The 21,753-nt window shown below is 38.8% G+C and overlaps 1 protein-coding gene and 1 pseudogene across 1 annotated transcript; one reads left to right on the plus strand and one right to left on the minus strand.

Moving 5' to 3' along the window:
• Positions 1 to 383: 383 nt before the first annotated feature.
• Positions 384 to 1,927, minus strand: LOC121988840 (annotated as a pseudogene).
• Positions 1,928 to 12,183: 10,256 nt separating this feature from the next.
• On the plus strand, positions 12,184 to 20,880 carry LOC121991355 (serine/threonine-protein kinase EDR1-like). Its single transcript, XM_042545365.1, has 10 exons — positions 12,184 to 12,382; positions 14,999 to 15,054; positions 15,621 to 15,689; positions 15,772 to 15,872; positions 17,137 to 17,215; positions 17,297 to 17,395; positions 18,686 to 18,754; positions 19,549 to 19,598; positions 19,690 to 19,866; positions 20,324 to 20,880. Exons 1-10 carry the CDS (start codon positions 12,184 to 12,186, stop codon positions 20,400 to 20,402), a joined length of 978 nt encoding a protein of 325 aa, XP_042401299.1. The 3' UTR covers positions 20,403 to 20,880.
• The last annotated feature ends 873 nt before the right edge of the window (positions 20,881 to 21,753 follow it).

Raw genomic sequence — 21,753 nt, forward strand, 5'->3', positions numbered from 1 at the left:
ATAAAAAATATATATTATACCGTCCCGCTAGCCTCCTAGGGTACGATTGCGCCTTCCACGAACATGATCAATAGCTTAGCCGCCCACTTGGCTACCGGCGAGTTTAATGTACGACCAATTAAATGAAGAGACATTTCGTTTGGATCGAGCGTGCAAGGACGTCAATCACGTGACCTGTTTAAATCAAAGGACGGTTTATAATCACATAATGCTTCCAATAATTCGTGTTTCCACCAGCATCATGTACTGGCATCGCATACAATCACTTGTATGCGGGCGCGACAGAGGTCATCATGTTTCCCACTTCTCCGTCAAGGAGGGGCCGACACCGTGATTGCCAGTTGTTAACCTTCTCCAGGTTAAAAATATATTACAATAACGGGTACCAGTCTAATTACATCTTGCACATTAGATTCGCAGTCTGATGTTTTAACAAACCAAACAAACTTTCTGTTTTTCTGAAATTAAAAAGAAAATAATAATAATAATAATAACAAGGCAGAGATCAGAAATTTGTAGTCCGTCCTGGCATTCTCCTCCTCGTTCCGTCTTTTATCCCAACTGCTGCCGTTCATTCGATATGTGCACCTGCTCCTTATAGGCTTCTTAATTCACTATTTACAATCCACCGGCGATGCTTCCGTCACGATTTTTTTTCTTGACCTAGATTTTAGGGGTTTTTTTTTAAAAAAATTATTTACTTCACCAGCTCCGGCACCCATCCGCCGTCGGGGAGGATGCGGCCACCGAGACCACGTCAGTTCTCTCCATCACACACTCCTTGCTCAGCTTTTCGAAGATCTTAGCCCTCAAAGCTCTCCCGGACTCCACCCTCTCCACTGGCCCTTCCTCCTCGTACTCGGCAGCGAAGCCGACTCCATCGACGCCGTCGAACCACCCAACGCCGCCGGGCACCGCTGTGGGAGTTGCCGGAAGACTGCAGAAACTTACCTTGCTTCTTGGTGATGGAAAGGAGCTGTTACCTGCTTGTAATCCCCATGAGGTAGGGAACGCGTTCGCCTTACTGAGTTGAAACTGGCGCAGAGAGGCGACGATCTCGTTGATCGACGAACCAACTGGCCGCGACGAAATCCGGAAGGCGGCCGTGTTCGGAGACATCGGAGGTGAGTCCGAGGACGGTGAAAGCGGCAGAGTGGAGGTCGGTGACGACGAAATGAGGTGCTTAGAGATGTACGACTCCAGCGCTTGCTGACGCAGTGGCGAGCCATCGTAGGACTCGACAGTGGACAAAGGCGACCTCCCCGGCGTCGTTGGCTGCTGCTGCTGCTGCTGCGGGAGAACGCGAAGCTGGCCCGGTGTGTGGGCGAAGAAGCAGACGCGGCGGCGGCAGGCGATTCCATCCTTGCAAGGCTGGGTGCGGTAGCGCGCGGGGTGAAGCCAACACTCGAACACCCCGTGCGCGAATTCGCACGAGTCACCGCGCTTGCAACCGCCCTTACGAAAGTCGGGACACGCAGAGCCGGAGTAGTGATACTTGCGCGGATCCCGGCGCCGCGCCTTCTCCCCCGGATGGGCGAATGGGCACTCGGTCCAGTCGTGGGAGCGGCCGCGAGCGCAACGTCGTACCTTAAACTCGTACATCCGGAACTCATCGGAGGAGTACACGGCCAACGCAGCGTCCTCCTCCTCTTCCTCCTCCGCGAACTCGTTGGATGGCAAGTACTCCTGCAGTGCCGCCGCAAGGGCCGACTCACCGAGGGAATAATCTCCGCTGCCACCGGCGACAGCAAGGCGGTAACCCACACCAGCCGACGGATCATCCAAGTGGGAAGACCACGGCTGAATGCCGGCCGCCGCCAGCAGATCGCCCGTTTCCCCTCCTACCATCATCATCTTCTTTAAGGGTTCAGACAACTCTTTTTGTCTATCTATTTGAGGGCATGGCGTAGAGACGTGGAGAGGCAGGGGTGAATATAAACAAGCCGCCTAACCCAGGTCGAGTCGAGGACCAACCACGGTCAGTTAATCGGATTATCACGGCGACTAAATTAACGGCGCCAAGTGTACCCTGCGGACTGTGGAGGCGGTGGGGGCAGTTAGCGGAAGCCGTACGACGACGATAACGGCGTGAGGGAGTCGGTTTTAAGGAGGAAGTGGGGCACGTGGAGGAAGAAGGGGAGATCGAGGGCATGCGTAGGGCGAGGTGGTGTTGATAGGGCACCGGGACACGTTCTCTCATTTGGCGGCAGGGAGTTCGAGTTATTCCTCTCCACCCAACGACGGTTCTGCCACTGCACGTCGGTCCAAAATAACCCGGCGGTTCAATTTATCGAACCGGTGAGATGGGGACGGTTAGCTTGCACATGCAGGTAGTAGCCTGTAGCCGACCGGCGCAGCACAATTATTGAAGTGATCAAGGCGAATCAAACGGCCTCACCGACTCGGTTAAATTTTCCCGGTCCAATCACCGGCCGCCGGATGTCCGCGACGAGCATAATTAGTGCAGCGCCAGAAGGTTCGGCCGCTATTGATTTATAAAAATAAATAAAAATACGATAAAATTGGGAGAAAAAAAAAAGGGGGAGTCGTGATCGGCACGCAAGGAGTCATGTGACGGGGGCGCACGGTCGCGCACCAAACCCACGTGGGTCGCCATGCCGCATAACATAGACGACGCCGGCGTCCGTCGCACGAAACCAAACCGCCGTGAGAAAATGAAAACACAAAACACAAAACACACAAAAAAAAAAAAAAAGGAAACGTTTTTGTTTTCTGGTTGGGCTTTTTGCTTTGCGTCAAAATAAAGGAAAGGAAGGACGGAAGCGGAGTGATGGGGAATCAATGCGGGCGTTGTACGCGGCGGGGCCGTCACGACATCCGGACCCGAGAGTGAGCTCGGACCGTACACGTGGCGGCGAGGTTCCAGTCGACGTCGTCATCGACAGCCGCGGCAGCCTTAAGCGACGCGCAGTAGAGCCAGATGGCGCCACGTGGTTCCGCGATTCCCGTAGGCGCATGAACGAGGAGGATCTCACGGCGATGCCGTTTCACGTCGCTGATGGCTGACACGTAGACCGGGACAAATGCAAACAAGTCCATGTTTAAGTCGAGATTTGCATATTAGTCATTCTTTATATTAAAGAGTCAGCCTAACTGTTGTGGGTCCTTTACTTCATTCTCGTTCCAACTTTTCCCCCTTCCAATAAAGCACTGAGTTTTACCATGATCCTGTCTTGCAGCACAAGAGCACAAGAATCTAAGACTAGGCTAAGTAACCTATTCAAAAGAAGAACAAGTAATATTGATTAGATTAATCAGATACGTGAGTACTGTAGAGATGCATATACAAACACTTCTAGTTTGTTTGCAAGATGTCTCTGTTTTTTTTTAATTATAAGATAAGAACAATTGAAAAAAAAGAAGCATCAGGTGTCGGTGTGGATTGTTGTGATTTTAACACGTTTAGTTTGGTTTGTTTCAAAGACTTCAGTCTATTGAGATCTAGGGCTCCTAATATCTTTCGTTAAAGCGAGGTGTATAATTAATTTAAAAATATGGTTTTGTTGAAATTATTTACTTCTACTAGTTTGAGAATTTGAAATGTTTTTATACAGTTTAAATTAACGTGTGAATATTTTATCAATCAATGTGTCAATATAATTTTGTTATACTAGTCTTGTAGAAAATGTGAAAAATAATTTCTGTTTCCACTTTCTTAACGTAATTAAAAAAGTTTTTATTTGTATTTATTTTTAAAAATATATTGATAATGTTGAAATCTTCTGGCGAGATAGGCATGCATCGAGGTGACAGAGAAAATCTGTCGCCGAGATGGTTCCTAAAGTAAAGTTGAAAATCGATCCACAAGACATGATTCGACCTACTGATGGCACTGAAGTCTACCGACGAAATGACTGTCAAAGTGGAAATGAAATGTGACTCGAATAGAAGAGCAAAAGTCAAAGGGCGGGCGTTGGAGTTTTTCAGCAAAAATCCTGTGATAATTAAATCAACTAAGAAATTAAATTATGAATTAACAAAGTTAGAAATAGGAAGATTCATCGATGACAAATGATGTTGTCAAGTTGATATGCTGCTAGGTTGTTTTAAGTTTGACCGCGTGAATATTTTGAATAGGAGGGATCTAGTACCGAGTGGGTCTGCGTGTCAAAGAAGAACAGGGATGAAGAAAAAGTTAGTGATCGGATCAAGAAGAGTAGTCGGTGTAAATATTTCGACGCTCAAGTCAATCGGGTAGTGAGGAAAATGAAGAATTGTAAATTCTGAGAGCGTAGAGTAATATTGTGTAGCCTAGCGTACTTGTACCTTTGGGAGGACATCTCTAGTATAATGTTATTTTCCCTCTTTATACGAATATCAATGTATTACTAAAATTACTAAAATATGATCAACTATTCTGACATTTTATAATTTTTTCCAAATTGAATCAGTATCTCTAAACTCGTAGGGTGGAAACTTCTATCGTATAAATATCATAGGAAATATTCCCTTAATTTTCTGACAACGGTTATATAAAACGTCAAAAAGAAATATCGAGCTCTTAGTACAAGGGGCTATTAATGATAACATTTTAACGGTGAGTTTGAAAAGTCATATCTGCTGTCTGATCGAACGTCGCTTTTGAATGGATCTAATCGACTATCGACGGTTAAATACTTTTATGACTCGACATCCGATCGGACAAAAAGCCCTCGTCGAGTAGTATGTCTGAAAGATCTGATCGGATCAAGAGTACTCGGGTTCCAATCATACTAAGAGGACTTGGGATTCAATCAAACAGGAGAACTCGGAATTTGATCGGACAAAAGGTTTAATCGACCGAAGTGCTTGGTCGGACTCTGCGACCATACTAACCTTGATTATTGATTCCTCTTTAATTTTTACTACCACCTTAACTAGTTTTCTCGACTTCAGCACCAACTTCAGACCCGACCTTATTCACGGTATCAACAAAAGTCCAACCTTCCTCAGCATACCAACATAGTTTAGTATTTACTATAAGTATAGCTCAAGAGAAACTTATGGCCGCTATCTATGAGAAATTAAGGATTCATTCTAATTCGGTATTCTTGAATTCAATTTTTAATATTAATGTCAACCGTTCTACGGTTAATAATCACTAATAAAATGATAATCTAGTGGGTCATATATATAAGGATCACGACCCATGTTAATTGTAGATGTTCCACGTCATAGTGGAGAATTGGAAGAACTAAACTTAGAACAGAAACCTCATGAAATTGAGCTCGAAGGATAGAGGTTAGAGTATTGAGTTCGTAATAAAGAATTTAGAGAACTAAGCAGGTATTGAAGAGTTTGAAAATAAAGCTTCTTCTTAACATAATTGATAGTGTTCAGAGCCCTAAGGTGTCGGTATGTCGACTTGGCCTAAGAAGCTAGCCCTTTAATTCGAGGTCATAAACACATAAATGTAATATAACAACAAAAAAACGAGTCACATTAATTATGATATAGTGAATTAATTATATATTAAAATCCGGAGTATTATAATTATTAGTATTTAAAATACGAGTAAATAAATAGATCATGCATCGTAGGAGAATCCAAAGTTTTTGGCATCGAAGTGCATAAAATCTAGAAAGAGTAGATACGCTTTGATTGCACGTGCATGGGGACACGTGGAAGGTTGTCAAATGCTCGATCCCTTCCGATCATCGGATTCTCAAATCTATTGTTAATTTATACTATAAAGCTGCAGGTTTGTTTAAAAAATGTTAATTAATCTTGTATTGTCTCTTAATAGTCAACAGTCAAATCTAAAACATTATGAATATATCACACTTAAAGAATAATTAACATTGTCTTATATAATATAGTAAAAAGTGATTGAGAGATAAATTAGGAATCAATTTATAATGCATTTGATCATATTTTATTATAATAAATTTATTATCCTCTAATTAATTGGTTAATTTTTATATCTAAGACAAATAGTTATACTTTACTATGAATTATTCTCCTACTTTTCCTTATTTTTTCTCCATAAAGTATAAGAATGTGGCACTTATTATTTCTAAGACATATTATTCCGGATAGCTTTAATACCAAAAAAGAAAAAGATGAGACAATGGTCGCTACTTTTTATATATTTCGTGTTATCGAATGTTTTATCTTTCACTCAAAAGTTAAAAAGTGGTTTATATAACTCAATTTAAGAGTAAGATAAAAACAAAGATAAAAGAAAAATAGGGGAAAAAAGCAACCAAGGCTTTAAAACTGTAGATTTATTGAATAAATAAATAAAATATAATATGATAAAAATATTTTTAATGTATCTTGATAAAGGTCTGATAAGCCTACTTTCGTGGGCCGGCTCATTTATGTCCAATTCATTTCGTGGGCTGGCCGTGTTTAGTGTAAAAAATAAAATAAAATAAAAATTACATGGCAACAAAATAGAAAAAATAATAATGCATTCTATTTAATGATAAAAAGAAGGAAAATGAGATATTTGTAAAATATCTAAAACGAAAACAAGAAACTAAAAGATGTTATGTAAATAAAACATAATAAAGATAAATATAATAAGGTATCAGTAAATAATGAAGAAATAAAAGAGAGATAAAAAAAATTATTTTTATCAAGGTTTTAATTAAAATTTATGTGATCAACTTAATTTAATTTAAGTAAATTATGTCACATCCCCAGAGGAGTCTCAGCATACGAAAATCCGACAGCATCTCTCCTGTGTTAGTGACAATATGAATACTGAATACATAGCCCTCAGGGCTTCTCAATCCTCAGCCAATACAGTCGGAACAATACAATAAAGAAAATATACATTTCATGCAGTTTATAGTAGTGCAACCTCCGATTGACTATAATCAAATCAAAATCATGTTGTTTCATAAAGACAAACTCTGGCTGACAACATAAAACGAAAGGAACGCAACGATATTTAAAACATCGCAAATATATATAATACCTACTCCATTAAAACGAGGAAAAACCCACCCAACTAGAAAACTATCATAGCGAAAAACGAGGGTAGCGTACCCAAAACTTGATAAAAAAAAAAACACGGGTGTAAGTGTTGGAACCCGAAGGGTATTTTGATGTGATAAAACAAGTTAAGTTATGTCATATTTGTTTTGATCCCTGTGTCTAAGTGTGCAGGAGCTTAAAATCATAGGAAGTCGAGCGGAAGACGTGCCTAGCGAGAAGGACGGCACGGGAGAGAGCCGACGGGCTCGGTGCTTCTGTGAGACGAGGCGTCGTGGAAGAGTACATCGGTGGACGAGAAGAACATGTGTGACGTTCGAGGGATAAGAAGTCGGAGTGGAAGCCTGCTCGAGGAGAAGGCTAAAATTGGGTTCGGGTGAGCCTTATTTCGGTTGACCGAAATCACCCAAACGAGCGAAGCCGGAGTGGAAGACCCGGATAAATGCGAGTAGCACTGAAACGACCGAAAAAGTCAACAAAGTTGACTTTAAGGGTCCAAGCGCCCGAACCCATTCCGGACGCCGGGAACCTCTTTTTATCCATGGTTGACGTGGATGTTGACCGTTGCGAAGGAGATAAAGTTTTTATCCCCTTTCAGACGCCTGAAACACTTCTGGGCGCCCCGACCAAGACTATAAATATAGTCTTGGTCCAGAATCTAAACAACAACAAGAATTACTAAGCAACACTTGTATACGCTTTCCACTTTGTTTAGTTTCTTCATTTTTGTGCGTAAATTACTGTAAAAAGGCTTCTCCGCCTGAAGGAGAAAGTAGTGCAATTCATTTCCTTGGATTAACAACCTCTCTGGTTGTAACCAAGTAAAAAATCCGGAGTCTCTTCCTTTTCTGTTCATTTAGTTATTTTTTGCAAGTGTTCGTTATTTAAGTTAATTGTCTGAGAAATGTTTCTTTTATAATTTGTGCAGGGCTATTCAACCCCCTTCTAGCCGGTCAGTCGAGATCTAACAGTGAGAACTACACATCACCAGTTTATAGGTCATATAGCAAGAAAACAAAAGATCAAACATAGAAACCATCGCGACATGGAGAGGGGACTAACAGCTGGAACATCCTGACGGTTTCAACCTGAAATAGGAATAAATCAACGAAGTGAGTTTAATGAACTCAGTGTTGGTGCAATATCCCTTAGGTCAAGGTTGACTAAGTTGACCAAGCTTGAGTCTTGGTCATAGTTTCGATATTTGACAATACATGTAGACATATGGACAATGCAGGTGCAGTTGTTCATGTGGGGAGATTCTGATCAGGGACTGATCAGTGTGGATGAAGAAAAGTCAAGTAGATCAAGGATGATCGGATACCTGACTGGGAAGTCCTAACTGGAAGCTAGGCAGATGGAAAATCCTGGTGAGTGAAGCCAGGTGGAAGTCCTAGTGAGTGAAGCTAGGCAGATGGAAAATCCTGGTGAGTGAAGCCAGGTGGAAGTCCTAGTGAGTGAAGCTAGGCAGATGGAAAACCCTAGTGAGTGAAGCTAGGTGAAAGTCCTGGTGAGTGAAGCCAGGCAAGGGAAAATCCAGATGGATCAAGGATGATCGGACATCTGGTGTTGGAAAGTCCAAGTGGGTCAAAGGGATTGACCGGACACTTAGTGGGGAGTCCTGGCAGGTCAAGGGAGTGACTAGATGCTAGGCATGATGTACCAACAGGTCAAGGTTGACCGGATGTTGGTTTGAGAGGCTTGGGACTTGGTTTTGGGCAAAAATCAAGAGCTGGATCGATCAGTGGATCGATCCAGGCCTTTCCCAGCGAACAGAAAGCCTCTGGATCGATCAGTGGATCGATCCAGAGGTCCCAATCGATCAGTGGATCGATTGGGACGCTGCTGCTTCGCGCAATAAGCGCTGGATCGATCCGTGGATCGATCCAGGCGTTTTTACAGAGCACAGAGGCGCTCTGGATCGATCCAAAGCCTCCCCGATCGATTAGGAATAATCGAATCGATTGGGATCCGACCGTTGCGTCGTATTTGAGCCGCAGGCAAGCGTTGTCTTCGGCACTGCTTCACCGATTCATTTCAGATCTTCACCAGCTCCTCCACAGCTCTTCTCAAACTCGAGATCGCCAGTTCTTGAAGGTTCTTGAAGGTTCTTCCAAGTCAAGAGGCGGATCAAAGCAAGGAGAAGAAACTAGGGTTAGGGTTTTTGCACTCATTGTAAGCTTGTAAGCTTGTATTTCATTACCTTTCCCTTTCTTCTTGTATTGAGTCTTGTAGGGCTTCTCTGCCCTTGGTAGTTACCATAAAGGAGAGTTTTATTAGTGGAGAGTGTGTGCGTAGGTGTGGATCCTTGGACTATTCACCTCTTGTGAGGTGGATACCAAGTAAACCAACCGTGTTAGCGTTGTATGTTGTTTCTTTGTATTTTCGCTGTGCATTCTTGAAGAAACAAGCAACGACAAGCACACGACAAGCGCGAAAAGCTATTCACCCCCTCTAGCTACTTTTCGGTCTCAACACTCAGTGGGTATCGAGCAGACATGCATAGTAAAATATAACTATCAGAAATAGTCATGCAGTACAGTCTCCTGAACATTAATAGGTAATACAAGACTGGACAACGGAAGAAATTGTACTTACCAGGGCCTCCTATCCTGACATAAGGGCGCGAACCATACAAACAGATGCAGGATCGTTAGGCTAAATACATAATGTTCCTGTATGCATATCAATCATATGCAGTCACCAAAATGTAGTATCCAAAATGCAGCAATCACACAAAAAAAATGCAATCCATGCATATGGTGCAAATGATATGGTCACCCTTGACGCTAATTAGCCATCGTCATCGCGATGATGAGGCCGAGTGGATAGGTCGTTTAAGGCAAAAATATAAAAGATTAGAAATAATTTTCAACATACTTTAACTTTTTCAAAATAGCTAAGGTTTTAAAAACTAGCTAATTTTTTATCAAATATTATGACAAAAATCTACTAACTTTGTATGTTTAAATAAGTCTGTAAAATTAAAGTAAGTTAAAAACAATTTTCAAAAATAAATTTATAAAAGTAAAGCAGTTTTCAAAAATAAATTTGTAAAATTAAAATATTTTTCAAAAATAAGTTTACAAAATTAAAACAAGTTTCAAAACAAATTTTAAAAATGAGTTTTTAAAAGTAAATCAATTTTCAAAATAATTTTACTAAAGTATTTTCAAGGAAATGAAAAACACTTTTCAAAAATAAATTTGTAAAATATTTTCAAATAAGAGAAAATAATTTTGTTATAAATAGTTTTAATAAGTATGAAATCAATTTGAATTAATCCTCCATTGAATCTGACATTATTTTTGAAATAAGATTTCTAAAGATATTTGCAAAAAATTAAAGTAAGATTTTCAAAGTATTTTTTTTTTTCAAAAGTGAGGTTGGATTTCCAAAAAAAGATTTCAAAAAAGGTGAACGAGGAACGCGTCCTCACCAAGTCACTCCCCTCCAGTGACTTATCTTAACTTACCTGTCAGACGTCCGGTCAGCCTGTCGACCCATCTGGAATTCGTGCCAATTATCTGGTCTGCCTGTTGACCTAGCTGGACTTCATGCTAGACATCTGGTCAGCCCGTCGACCCGTCTGGATTTCGTGCCAACTATCAGGTCAACCTATCGACCTAGCTGGGCTTCGTGCCAGACATCTGATCTGCTCCGTAGACCAGTCTGGACTTCATGTCAGCTATCAGGTCAGCCCGTCGACCAAGCTGGGCTTCTCCTACATATTTTGTCAAAGTGTTAGATCACAATAAAACTAATTTAACTTACATTGTCATTCATCAAAATCTGAGTTATATCGTCAATGATAACCGCACCAACACAGGGGTCCTTTTATAACCCCTGGAAAATCTTATCTACTGCTTGAGGGCGCCTCCAAGGGGCTTGGAGGGCGCCTCTAGCGAGGCAATGGATAAAGCTTTATCCGCTACCAAACGGCTACAAAGACTGGGTCGAGGGCGTCATCCGCAAGCATGGAGGGCACCTCCCATACCTTATGGAGGGTGCCTCCTATACCTTATGGAGGGGACCTCTTATACATCATGGAGAGCACCCTCCACCTGCAACGTATAAATAGCTCCAGCCTTCCTTTGGATCTTCCGCTACTCCATTCGTTTGGGTGATTGCAGCCAACTAAAATAGGACTTACCCGAACCCAATTTTCGGCCTTCTCCTCGAGCAGACTTCCGCTTCGGCTTCTCGTCCCTCGAACGTCGCGTACGTTCTTCTCGTCCACCGGTGTACTCTTTCGCATCCCTTTCATCCCTCGCATGCACCGAGCCCGTCGACTCCCTTCCCGTGTCATCCTTTTTGCTAGCTGCGTCTTCTACTCGACTTTCTGTGCTCCTAAGCTCCCGCACACTTATACACGGGGATCAAAATCAAACAGGACCCAACCTAACTTGTTGGTTACATCAAAATAATCGCAAGACCCAACAGGTTTAACATTGGTTGTAAACCACTGGTATGGGTCTTTAAAAACGGCTTCTAAAGCCTTTTTTCTTTTGTCCGATTAATTTGTTGGTGCGGGAAGCATCCGACGATCGAACCTGTATTTTGATTATGTCAAAGGGTCCAAAGTTAAGTTGCCTTGTTATCTAACAACGTTTATTGAACTTGCATGAATGCCCTAAGTGTACTTAATCAAAAGTCCTAACTGCGGTTAGGCAGGTAGAAAACTCTAGGGGGTGTTAACTCTAGGTCCTAGGAGGTGGTAACCCTAGATGAGGAAAAGTCCTAGCTGAGGTTAGGCAGGTGGAAAACCCTAGGGGGCGGTAACCCTAGGTCATAGGGGGTGGTAACCCTAGGCAGAAAGTCTTGGCGGGTCGAAGGTTTTGGGCAAAAATCCTAGAGTCGGGGACTCTAGGTTGAAATCCTGGTGTTGCAAATTGGGTGGAAGTCTGGACGACTCGTAAAGTGAACGTCCAATAGAAAGTCCTGGAGATTCGAACGCTGAGCAAATGTCGAGTTGGTCTAGAGGATCAATCTGGCAAACAGGTAAACTCTCTTGAGTAGAGTTGGTGAGGACGCGTTCCCCGATGAGGGAATAGTAGGCGTCGATTCGACTTAGAGTTTCCGGAGGTGAAATCCGAAGTCAGAATCGGATAGTCCGGAGACTGTCAAAATAAGTTTCTATTTATCTTATTTTGTTATACTAACTTTGTTTTGCAAGGTATATCTTGTTTGTAGACTAACATGCCTTGCAGGACGGAAATTGTACAAGAAAAGCCTCGGATGAATAGTCCCGAGGTGCCCTCCATAGAGCTTAGAGGCGCTCTGGACGCTGGATGGAGGGCGCCCTCCATGGAGCTTGGAGGCGCTCTCAGGTGGATAAGCAGCGAAGATGGAGGAGTTTATCGACGTTGCGATTTCGACGGGGTTGGAGACGCCCTCCATGCAGTTGAAGACACCCTCAACAGGCTGTTTAAGCTTGGTTCGAGCATCAGCTTATAGAATACAAGAAATCGCAATACTTCCTTCTGTGTGCTGCTCAAAAGACAATCCGGTGAAGTTCTAACATTGCTCCGACAACTAAGAGCTTGAATTTCAGATTTTTTATTGTCGGTATAATTTCGATTACTGTATTTAATCAACTGTGATCTTTTGTAATATTTCGAATTTATAGTGATTGACCATCGAAAGTACTCTTACGTGCGGGCCTTGGAGCAGGAGTCGCCACAGGCTTCGAATCAAGTAAATCTTGGTGTTTGCTTGTGTATTGTTTTATTTTTCCGCTGCGTATTTTACTCTAACGAGCGAATTAACCACGAATACTATTCACCTATCCTCTCTCTAATGTTTTCGATTCTATATAACTTTGATTGTATCTATAGTAGCTTTTCATACTCACCGTATCATTCTCCAATTCTTACTTTTCATTTCTATATTTATCATTTTATAGATAATAATAAAAAATATAGAGAAGTCAGAAAAATAATTTTAAAAAATAAAGATATGTTAAATTATAGAAAATTAATATATTATATAGTAAAAATTAATTTTCTAAATTTAATAAATTAGTTGTTCTATTCTAAATTTTAGATAAGGAAGGGGTATTCTGAGAAGCATTGTCTTCTTCAAAATTATTAAGTTTAAAAAATATGTTTTATTACAAAAAACGGTGATACATCATATTAAAAGTAAGATTTTGGGTTCCTTGTTCAAACGGTAACTGGGTTATAGGCTTTAGGTATAGGCGGAGCTAGGCAAAGAACGAAGGTATATTTTAGAAAATAATTAAAAGAATAAACACTTAATTATCATTGTAATAATGAGATCATCTATATAACTAATAACCTTAACGTCTAAAATTAAATATGAACCGAATTCATTATATTATCTTATTTTCCTAAACATCGCTATCATGACACCTTAACTAAGCCCCACCTCCTTTCATTCCATTGGTCATATCACTTTATATTAGGCAAGTGGCAAAAGCATCCTCCCTATCTTTTATTCTATTTTTTATTATTTCGATCCAAGTAAACATAAGAAAACAATTGTAGATGTTGATGATTTTTAAAATAATTTTGTCTGGAATGGTAGAATGGCTGAGCGATTTCTGAATTTGATATAAGAATCAGTTTCAGCTGTGATAAATTAATAAATAATTTTTTAATCTAATTTTAAAATACTGGATGTAATTTACTTAATTATGGATGAAAATTTTCTATAAAATCAGACCGATTATCCTATAATTAACCGTCTTAAATGGGATATTAACTGTCAATTAAAAAACAAAAGTATTTTACGTTATTAAAAGAAATTTTCTAAAAAAATTTAATATGAAGGATTTTTTTATAAAAGATAGCTAGAAGGTAGCCCATTTCTTTAATCAGCTAAACCTAGGGTCACAGAGATTACTCCAACATGTTACGCTAATATCTCTCTTTTCTAGAATTCTCCATATAATTTCTCTTGCGACTCTATCATAAATTTTTTCTAAGTCAATGAATGTTATGTGTACATCTTATTTTTGCTCTCAATATTTTTCAATTAGTTGTCTAAAAAGATGTATAGCTTCTATTGTCGACTTTCCAAGCATAAACCCAAATTGGTTTTCAGTCACTATGGTCTCCTTCCTTAATCTTTTTTCTATTACTTTGTCCCAAAGTTTTATGGTATGACTCATTAGTTTAATACCCCTATAGTTTGCATAATTTTGTACGTCTCCCTTATTTTTATATAAAGGAACTAGAGTATTTATCTTCATTGATTAGACATTTTTTTCATTTTCAATATCATGTTAAATAATTTTGTAAGCCATTCAATACCTTATTTCCCTAGGAACTTCTATACCTCTATCGAAATATCATCGGAATATCATCTGGTCCAACGACTTTTCCATTGTGCATCTCATTTAAAGTTTATTCTACTTCTGAAATTTGAATTATATCATAAAAATTTAAATGTCTATACTCATTTGACCTACTTAAATTACCTTCAAGTTAGTCACCTAAACCTTTATTAAAAAGTTGATGAAAATCGCTCTTTTATTTCTCCATCATTTACTAGTACTCTATTACATTCATCTTTAATACATTTTATTTGAATAAGATCTCTTGTCTTTCTTTCTCTCACTTTAGCCATTCTATAAATGTCTCCATTGCTCTTTGGTTTTGGTACATATTAAAAAAACAAAATAAAATGAAGAGAAAGTAAAATCATTGATTAAGTTTGCAGCTTACATTAAAATTCATTTTCTTCTCTTGTCTCTTGTGAATGATATCCTTGTTTCTACTTTCTAGTTTGGTGTTGAAACTTTTTCAATGTGAAAATCGTGATTTCAATTTTTCCTTGAGGGAGTATCTTTCAGGTAGGCTAATCTAAAAATTATATTGAGGTTCAGTTATATAGTGCACACTCCTATCATACATCTTTTGCTTGACTGTTTCAAACTTCAGTCATACATCTACTCATCTGATTCAATGTGAAAGTCTTGATTTTGATTCCTCTTTGAGTATATTTTAGGAAGTCTACTTTAGAAACTATATGGAAGTTCAGTTTCGTTTTGCTTAATTCTGTGATAGATAATCTACTTGACTAATTCAAACTCCTTTTCCAGGTTCATATGGGGAGGTTTATCGTGCAGACTGGAATGGCACTGTAAGTTTCAATCTAGGATATCTATCTTTTTCTTGTTAGTCGTTTGTGTATGAATGATCATGAAGTAGAGGGATAGTGGTTTTAAAATATTATAATTACAGATGAAAAATTCTATGCTGTATTTGTTTGTTTTGTGAATGTTGGAATTTTTTTTTATCAGGAGTTTCCATGTGTAATAGAAGCTCCTGGGCATGTATGGTTGTTTAATATTTCTTTCCAGTTAATTTTAAATTTATATGCAATGTTTTAATGTTTCAGGGAAAGAAAATGGTAGCGTTTTGTTCTATTGTGCTATTTAGGAAGTTTGTGATTATTTTGGAAAATCTTCCATTTTTTTTCCTTTTCCATCGAAGAAGGATTTAGATATTTTTTTCTTAAATTAATTGTCCTTTGTGTAAAAAGAAAATTTATTTTATGTTTTACCATATTGTTGTGTTCTTGTAGTATCGATGAAACCTTTTGATCTTTAGATTTATCTAGAAGCAAAGCATTCTCATATTTGTGTTGATGGCTAATTGTTGAGAATCTTTTTTCTTACTCATCTGTTCTGTATGGTCATCTTCCAGGAGGTTGCAGTGAAGAAGTTGTTGGATCAGGATCTTTGTGGCGATGCATTAGAGCAATTCAGATATGAAGTAATCTCTATATAAATATTGCATACCAACTTGGAATTTGATTTTGAACTTCAGTTTTTATATAGTCACTTTTTTGCCATAGGTTAAAATCATGTCAAGGTTACGACATCCAAATGTTGTTCTTTTCATGGGCGCAGTGACTCGCCCCCCAAATTTGTCAATACTGACAGAGTTTCTTCCCAGGTTTGTGCATTTCTGTTTAACCTGTTCACCTAACAAATACACTGTCATGATCCAGGATGCACACACTAGCTCATATACTGTCTATTTTTCTAATTCTGGGGCCGGATCTTTCATCTAGACTGGGAATGCCATAGGATGATTAATATATCTTTGCTGCTTTTTCATCCTCTTTTTCTTGATTTGCCCTACCATTTCCTCCTGAATTTTCTAAAAAAGAGTGTGACAATTGCAATATTTCCCGTATTTATATGTTGTTAGATTGGAGTATCATGCTCATCACAAACCCACACCAGTACTTGCTACCCAACTCTTTCATCCTAAGCCTGTTACATGTACCTACTACTTTATCCAAACTTGTGCCAAACCTATTTAACCTGATTAAATGGGTTGGATAGTAACTAGCAACGAACAAAGTTGAAAGCATTGTTCCATGTTAGAGTTTCAATCTCTTGTAGGAATGACATCGATAGCGACCATGTGCCATGTTGGGTACCATACTACATTATTAGTGATCAACCCAAATGAATTTTGATCTATAATTTTAGTTTGTTTACCTCAAAATATAAGTATATAACAATTAGAAAGGTGATTAAGTTAACATTTTAAAGTAACAAATTGTAAAATATAACAAACATCTCTTGACTCATCGTTAGACCTTACTAATACTAAAATAAGTGTTGTACATTTGAAGTATTGGTTCTTATGGCATCCCAATGATATCAATCTCATGATTTTCTAAAGAATCAAATTTCTTAGACTGTGTTATTGGAACTGGTTTCTTTACATGATTATAAATAAATCTTGGTTAGCGATTGGGAGTTGGACTTAGGCTGACACAATTTGAATTGAAACTACACAAGTATATGTCTATATGATATGGATACTTATTTGTCTCTTTGATTCCAACATCACTCCTCTTTGTTGTTGTTGATGATGATTTAGTTGGTTCCTCCCTTCTGCCCCTCCCTCTGCTTTTTATAATGCTTGATCTCCTTCATGTCCTTCCATTTTAACTATTTACATGATAGTTATTTTTTTCTTGATTTTTCCTCTTATTACAAATTGTATTAGAAGTTCATTATATTCCATCAGATCTCTGAAACACGAAAAGACTTTGTTTGCCTGTGATTTGCATTCACTAGCTGCACAAAGTGGATCACAGCAGCAAAAAATTGTATATTATAGTATAGGAAAATAACCACAGTTTAATGGCATCATTGAATGGTCCCAATATGTTTTTTTTTTTTTTTCTTTCTGTTTTTAGGGGAAGTTTATATAGGTTGCTGCATCGTCCTAATTCTCAACTGGATGAAAAAAGACGGCTAAAGATGGCTTTGGATGTGGTACTAGTTTATTTGTTTGTTATCTAAATTTGGTTATGCATATTGATCTCCCACTGAAGCTTAACCTGCATCTTTTGACAGGCCAAAGGGATGAACTACTTGCATAGTAGCCATCCTACTATTGTGCACAGAGATCTCAAGTCTCCTAATCTTCTTGTTGATAAGAACTGGGTTGTCAAGGTACCCATTTAGCTAAAACCTTCTAAAGGAGTACCTCCTAATAGATCAACTTCTGTTGCTTCCTTATTGGACAGTGTTGTCTGGATTTATAATGTCTCCAAATACCAGTCCATCAATTGCTATAAATCTATTGACACTTAAAAAAGATGCCACAGAGATTCTTGTTTTCTCTTTTATTTGTATGTGGTGGGTGATTGACATAATTTGTTTTTTAGTTCACTACCTGGCAGTACATGATGCATATCTTTCTTCAAAGCTAAAAATACTTCTCCAATATTTATGGTCCGTGTTGTTTAAACTTTTAAATTATAATAGATTTTCTGTGCAGCTTTGTTATCTTTTAATGGACAATCATGAGAGAAGTGCTTAATCATGTATGTTATTTTCTTTCCCAATGCTTGTGTCCTTAGTATACAAGGTAATGCATCCAAGCAAAGTTGCACTTGGCTAACCTTGTAGACTTTACTAATTTCTGTGTCAGATTTAACCCTATTAATCTATTTTAAAAATGTTAATTGTCAATAGGTTCGAACTTCTTTGTTGCTGATCTTGTATACCCCTTGATGACGTTGAATTGGTACTCGGGTGACAGAGTTGCTTCATTGTATACCCCTTGATGACCCTTTCTATTCATCAGATATTAGTCATGGATTTATTATGAATAATTATAATGAATTACCATGCTAGCCAAGATAGCAAACACCATTTTGTTCAAATGATATTATCCTACTCCATCCAATTAGTCTCAACAAGTTCATGCAGTGGTTTAGCAAGCTAGTGTTTGAGGGAATCTTATGATCACTGAAATTTTTAGTTTGGCCAGTGATTATAATAGATCTCTAGAACCACAACATATGTTGCTTGATTTAAAGAATGATTACATAAGCCCTGCGTTGATGCCGCAACTGCTGTAGTTATACTAGAGGGGGAAACAAATTCTTGTATTTCAAATGGTTCAGCTCATTCCCACCCTTCTCCAGTGAGTAGGTTACAGAAAATTGAATTTATGTGTTTGTTTTTTCTCTCTCCATTGTGACTTTTAGTATACGCATAACGCATTACTATCAATACTTATTTGAACTTTTTGCTCTATTGAAATCCAAAGAAGATGCTCTTGGGGATTTATAAGTAAATTAAAGTTGGACATTAATGATGTTGGAATTAAATATGATATTTAGTCCAAACAGCTTTGGTTGCCAGTGTTGTTTCCTGTAGTATCTAGACCATTAAAGTGTATTTGCTTATCCAATTCTATTTCGCATTTCAGAAGAAAAATTAATTTTGTCTCAGGCTTGTGATTTTGGCTTGTCAAGATTGAAGCATCATACCTTCTTGTCATCAAATTCAACATCTGGAACGGTGCATTTCTTACTCCACAACTTTTAAGAAGAATCATGTTTTGCATTGTGTACTGATTTTCTCTAATAAAATGAATAATCATTTGCTTCTTCTGTATACCTCACATAAAATTTCAAGTAGAGACATTACTTATTCTTGGAGTATTATACCTATCTTAATCCTGGCAACAAATTTTCATTCTCAGATCTGTTGGAACAGTATGCAATTATGCATTGTGGATCTCTGTGAGTTTAGAATTTACTTGAGCCTATTGGATTTGGAGTGTAGGTGACGCAATGACATAATAAGAGTTCTAGTAAAAGAAGGCTTTTAGGGATTCTTGAAATGCCTTTTACATTTGGAAAACTGTATATTGATTCACCTCATGGTGTTCTGCAAAACTTGGGCCCGTTCAAAACGTTACATTCATGTGACTTTAGTGTTTGAAATAGTCAATTTTCTGGTCACACTGTTTATTTCATCATTCTTCAGCTTTTTGCATGCTATTTTTAACAAAATTTATTGTCAAACCTACTGTCATTGAGTAATCCTAGTGTGTTCTGATATTTGAGGGTTTCAGTGTATACCAAAAACTGGATTTGCTAAATTTTATAAACTTAAAAGTCCTTTGATTTAGGTAGCATCTTGTTCTTTTTACAGTTAGGGCATTGTATTGTGGTGCTTCATATGTCATAACTGTGTGAAGTTTTTGCATAACCTCGCCATCAGAAAGAACAGAATTGTCATTATTGTATTAACTTGATCTAGTTTTAGGTAATGGCATCACACTAATTTCTGACTATTTGTTCTTTCAGCCGGAATGGATGGCACCAGAGGTCTTACGGAATGAACCATCAAATGAGAAGTGAGTTAGACATTCTGATCTATATGCATATTTTGGAGATATTTGGTGCTATTTGTAAACCTGTTGGTAATGGGAAGTATCTGTGTCTCAGATGTGATGTTTACAGCTTTGGTGTCATCTTATGGGAATTAGCAACCCTACGGAAGCCATGGAGTGGAATGAACTCGATGCAAGTAGTTGGTGCTGTGGGATTCCAAAATAGGCGTCTTGAGATACCTAATGATATTGATCCAGTGGTTGCACAGATAATTACTGATTGTTGGGAAAGGTATACTCCTGTACCAGTGCTACAGCATTTAAAACTTTTCTATTTCAACCAAGCTCTTGTTCATTTTGATTAGTTATCAAATCACAGAGTTCATTTTGAGCACAAACCACTTAGTTTAGGTCGGTTTAGACACCACTTGGGTACTTGGGTTTGATATACCTTATCCAGTTGGGGCTTTATCATAGTTGTCTGTTAATGAATTGGGTGGAGTTAGCTAGTTTGATTACAGTAGGCTTGTGTTACGTTTTTGACCAACCCTCTACCTGACCTAACAAATGGTCATGTAAAAGTTAGTGGCACAAGTTGAAACCAATTCATTTAAGCAAAAACTTCTCCAAATCCCAGAAACTTCTGTACTAGAGGTTAACCATTGAGATGCAAGGATAGCCAGATGTCTATAGTGTTTTTTCATTGTTCGGGTTTATAAATATTTCTCTGAAAGCTGTTCCTCTTGCAGTGATCCAAATAAGCGCCCGTCTTTTTCACGACTTCTGTCACCTCTCAAGCAGGTGCAGAAGTTGGTTGTTTCAAACTGAGGCTTGTACAGAGGGCAAACCATCTTACATTGTGTCCACGCTGGAGCTGCAAGGGCGCAATACTAGCTGCAAAGTGCACTTGTTCATGGGCTGTAGGCTCAAATCTGTTCAAAGTTGAAAATTTTTTCGAGGTTTGGAACCAAAAGGTTCTTTCGAGGCATGCTTTGTCATCCTGAAGCTGTGCGAAGTGCAGCTCAAGAGTTAAAGATTGCTACATTTGAAACTCTCATACTAACAAAAGTGCTCAAGTATAGCACCACAGCACATAGTCTGCCATTTTGTTTCGGATTCACACAAGTCGAATCCGAAACCAACTCAAAATTGTACACATCTGCTTAAGTTGTAACTATTTCTGCTCTAGAAAACAAACAAAAACAAAAAAAAGAGGACGATACAGGAAAGAAAAAGGATTCACTAAGGCACATCCTGTTTTTACATCCTCAATAAATAAAATGTTTGCTTCTCCTCTTAGGGGATATGAATTGGTCTGAATGATAATATATATTACCTCGTTAAATAGTCTATCACATATCTAGTATATTAATGCCTCCCTTTTATTAACATACATACACTCATTCATTTGAACATTAACATTGATTATGTTGGATAATCTATCAGAAATTTTAAGAATTAACTGAATTAAAATGATATCAAATCAAATTTAATTTATTTGTCAAGATACCTGATCAGATAATCTCATGTTGTCAGTGGGGCTGGTTCTACCAAGTGTTGAGTGCAGATTGCTGAGCGGTCGAGTGCAGATCGACCAAGTGCAGAATGGCTGAACAGTTAGTGCAGAGTGGTCGAGTGTAGAGCAGTCGAGTGGAGAGTGGCCAAGCGGTTGAGTGGAGAGCGGCTGAGTGTAGAGTTGTAGAGTGGCCGAGCGGCTGAGTGCAGAACGACCGAGTGGCTGAGTGCTGAGCGGTTGAGCGGTTGAGTGCAAAGCAACAGAGCGGTTGAGGGGTCGAGTGACTGAAGATTCCGAGGTTTGCAATGGGCGTAATTTTCTTGAAATAGATTCGTCCTACCTTCGGTTGTGTTTCGAGATTTTCTCGGATCGTCGGCTTCCCAGGATACAGCGATTGACCGTGATATATACCAAACATTGTGATTATGTTGAACCGAGAGGTACCTGACTATTATCACGGGTACACCATCGAGCAAGAGATGCACGACAGAGAAGAGCGAGGGGGAACGTAGGTGGAGAGTTTTTTCTGTGTGTACCCTGCTCAAGACCTTGGTCTCTTTTTATATAAGAGCATCATCCCTAATCTGCATTGAACATCGAGTAATGACCATTCAAGATCCAAGGATCAGTGATAGCCGTCAGCCATCAATGGTCGACTATTAT

Source organism: Zingiber officinale, chromosome 6B (assembly GCF_018446385.1).
Source record: "Zingiber officinale cultivar Zhangliang chromosome 6B, Zo_v1.1, whole genome shotgun sequence".
NCBI classification, from domain to species: domain Eukaryota; kingdom Viridiplantae; phylum Streptophyta; class Magnoliopsida; order Zingiberales; family Zingiberaceae; genus Zingiber; species Zingiber officinale.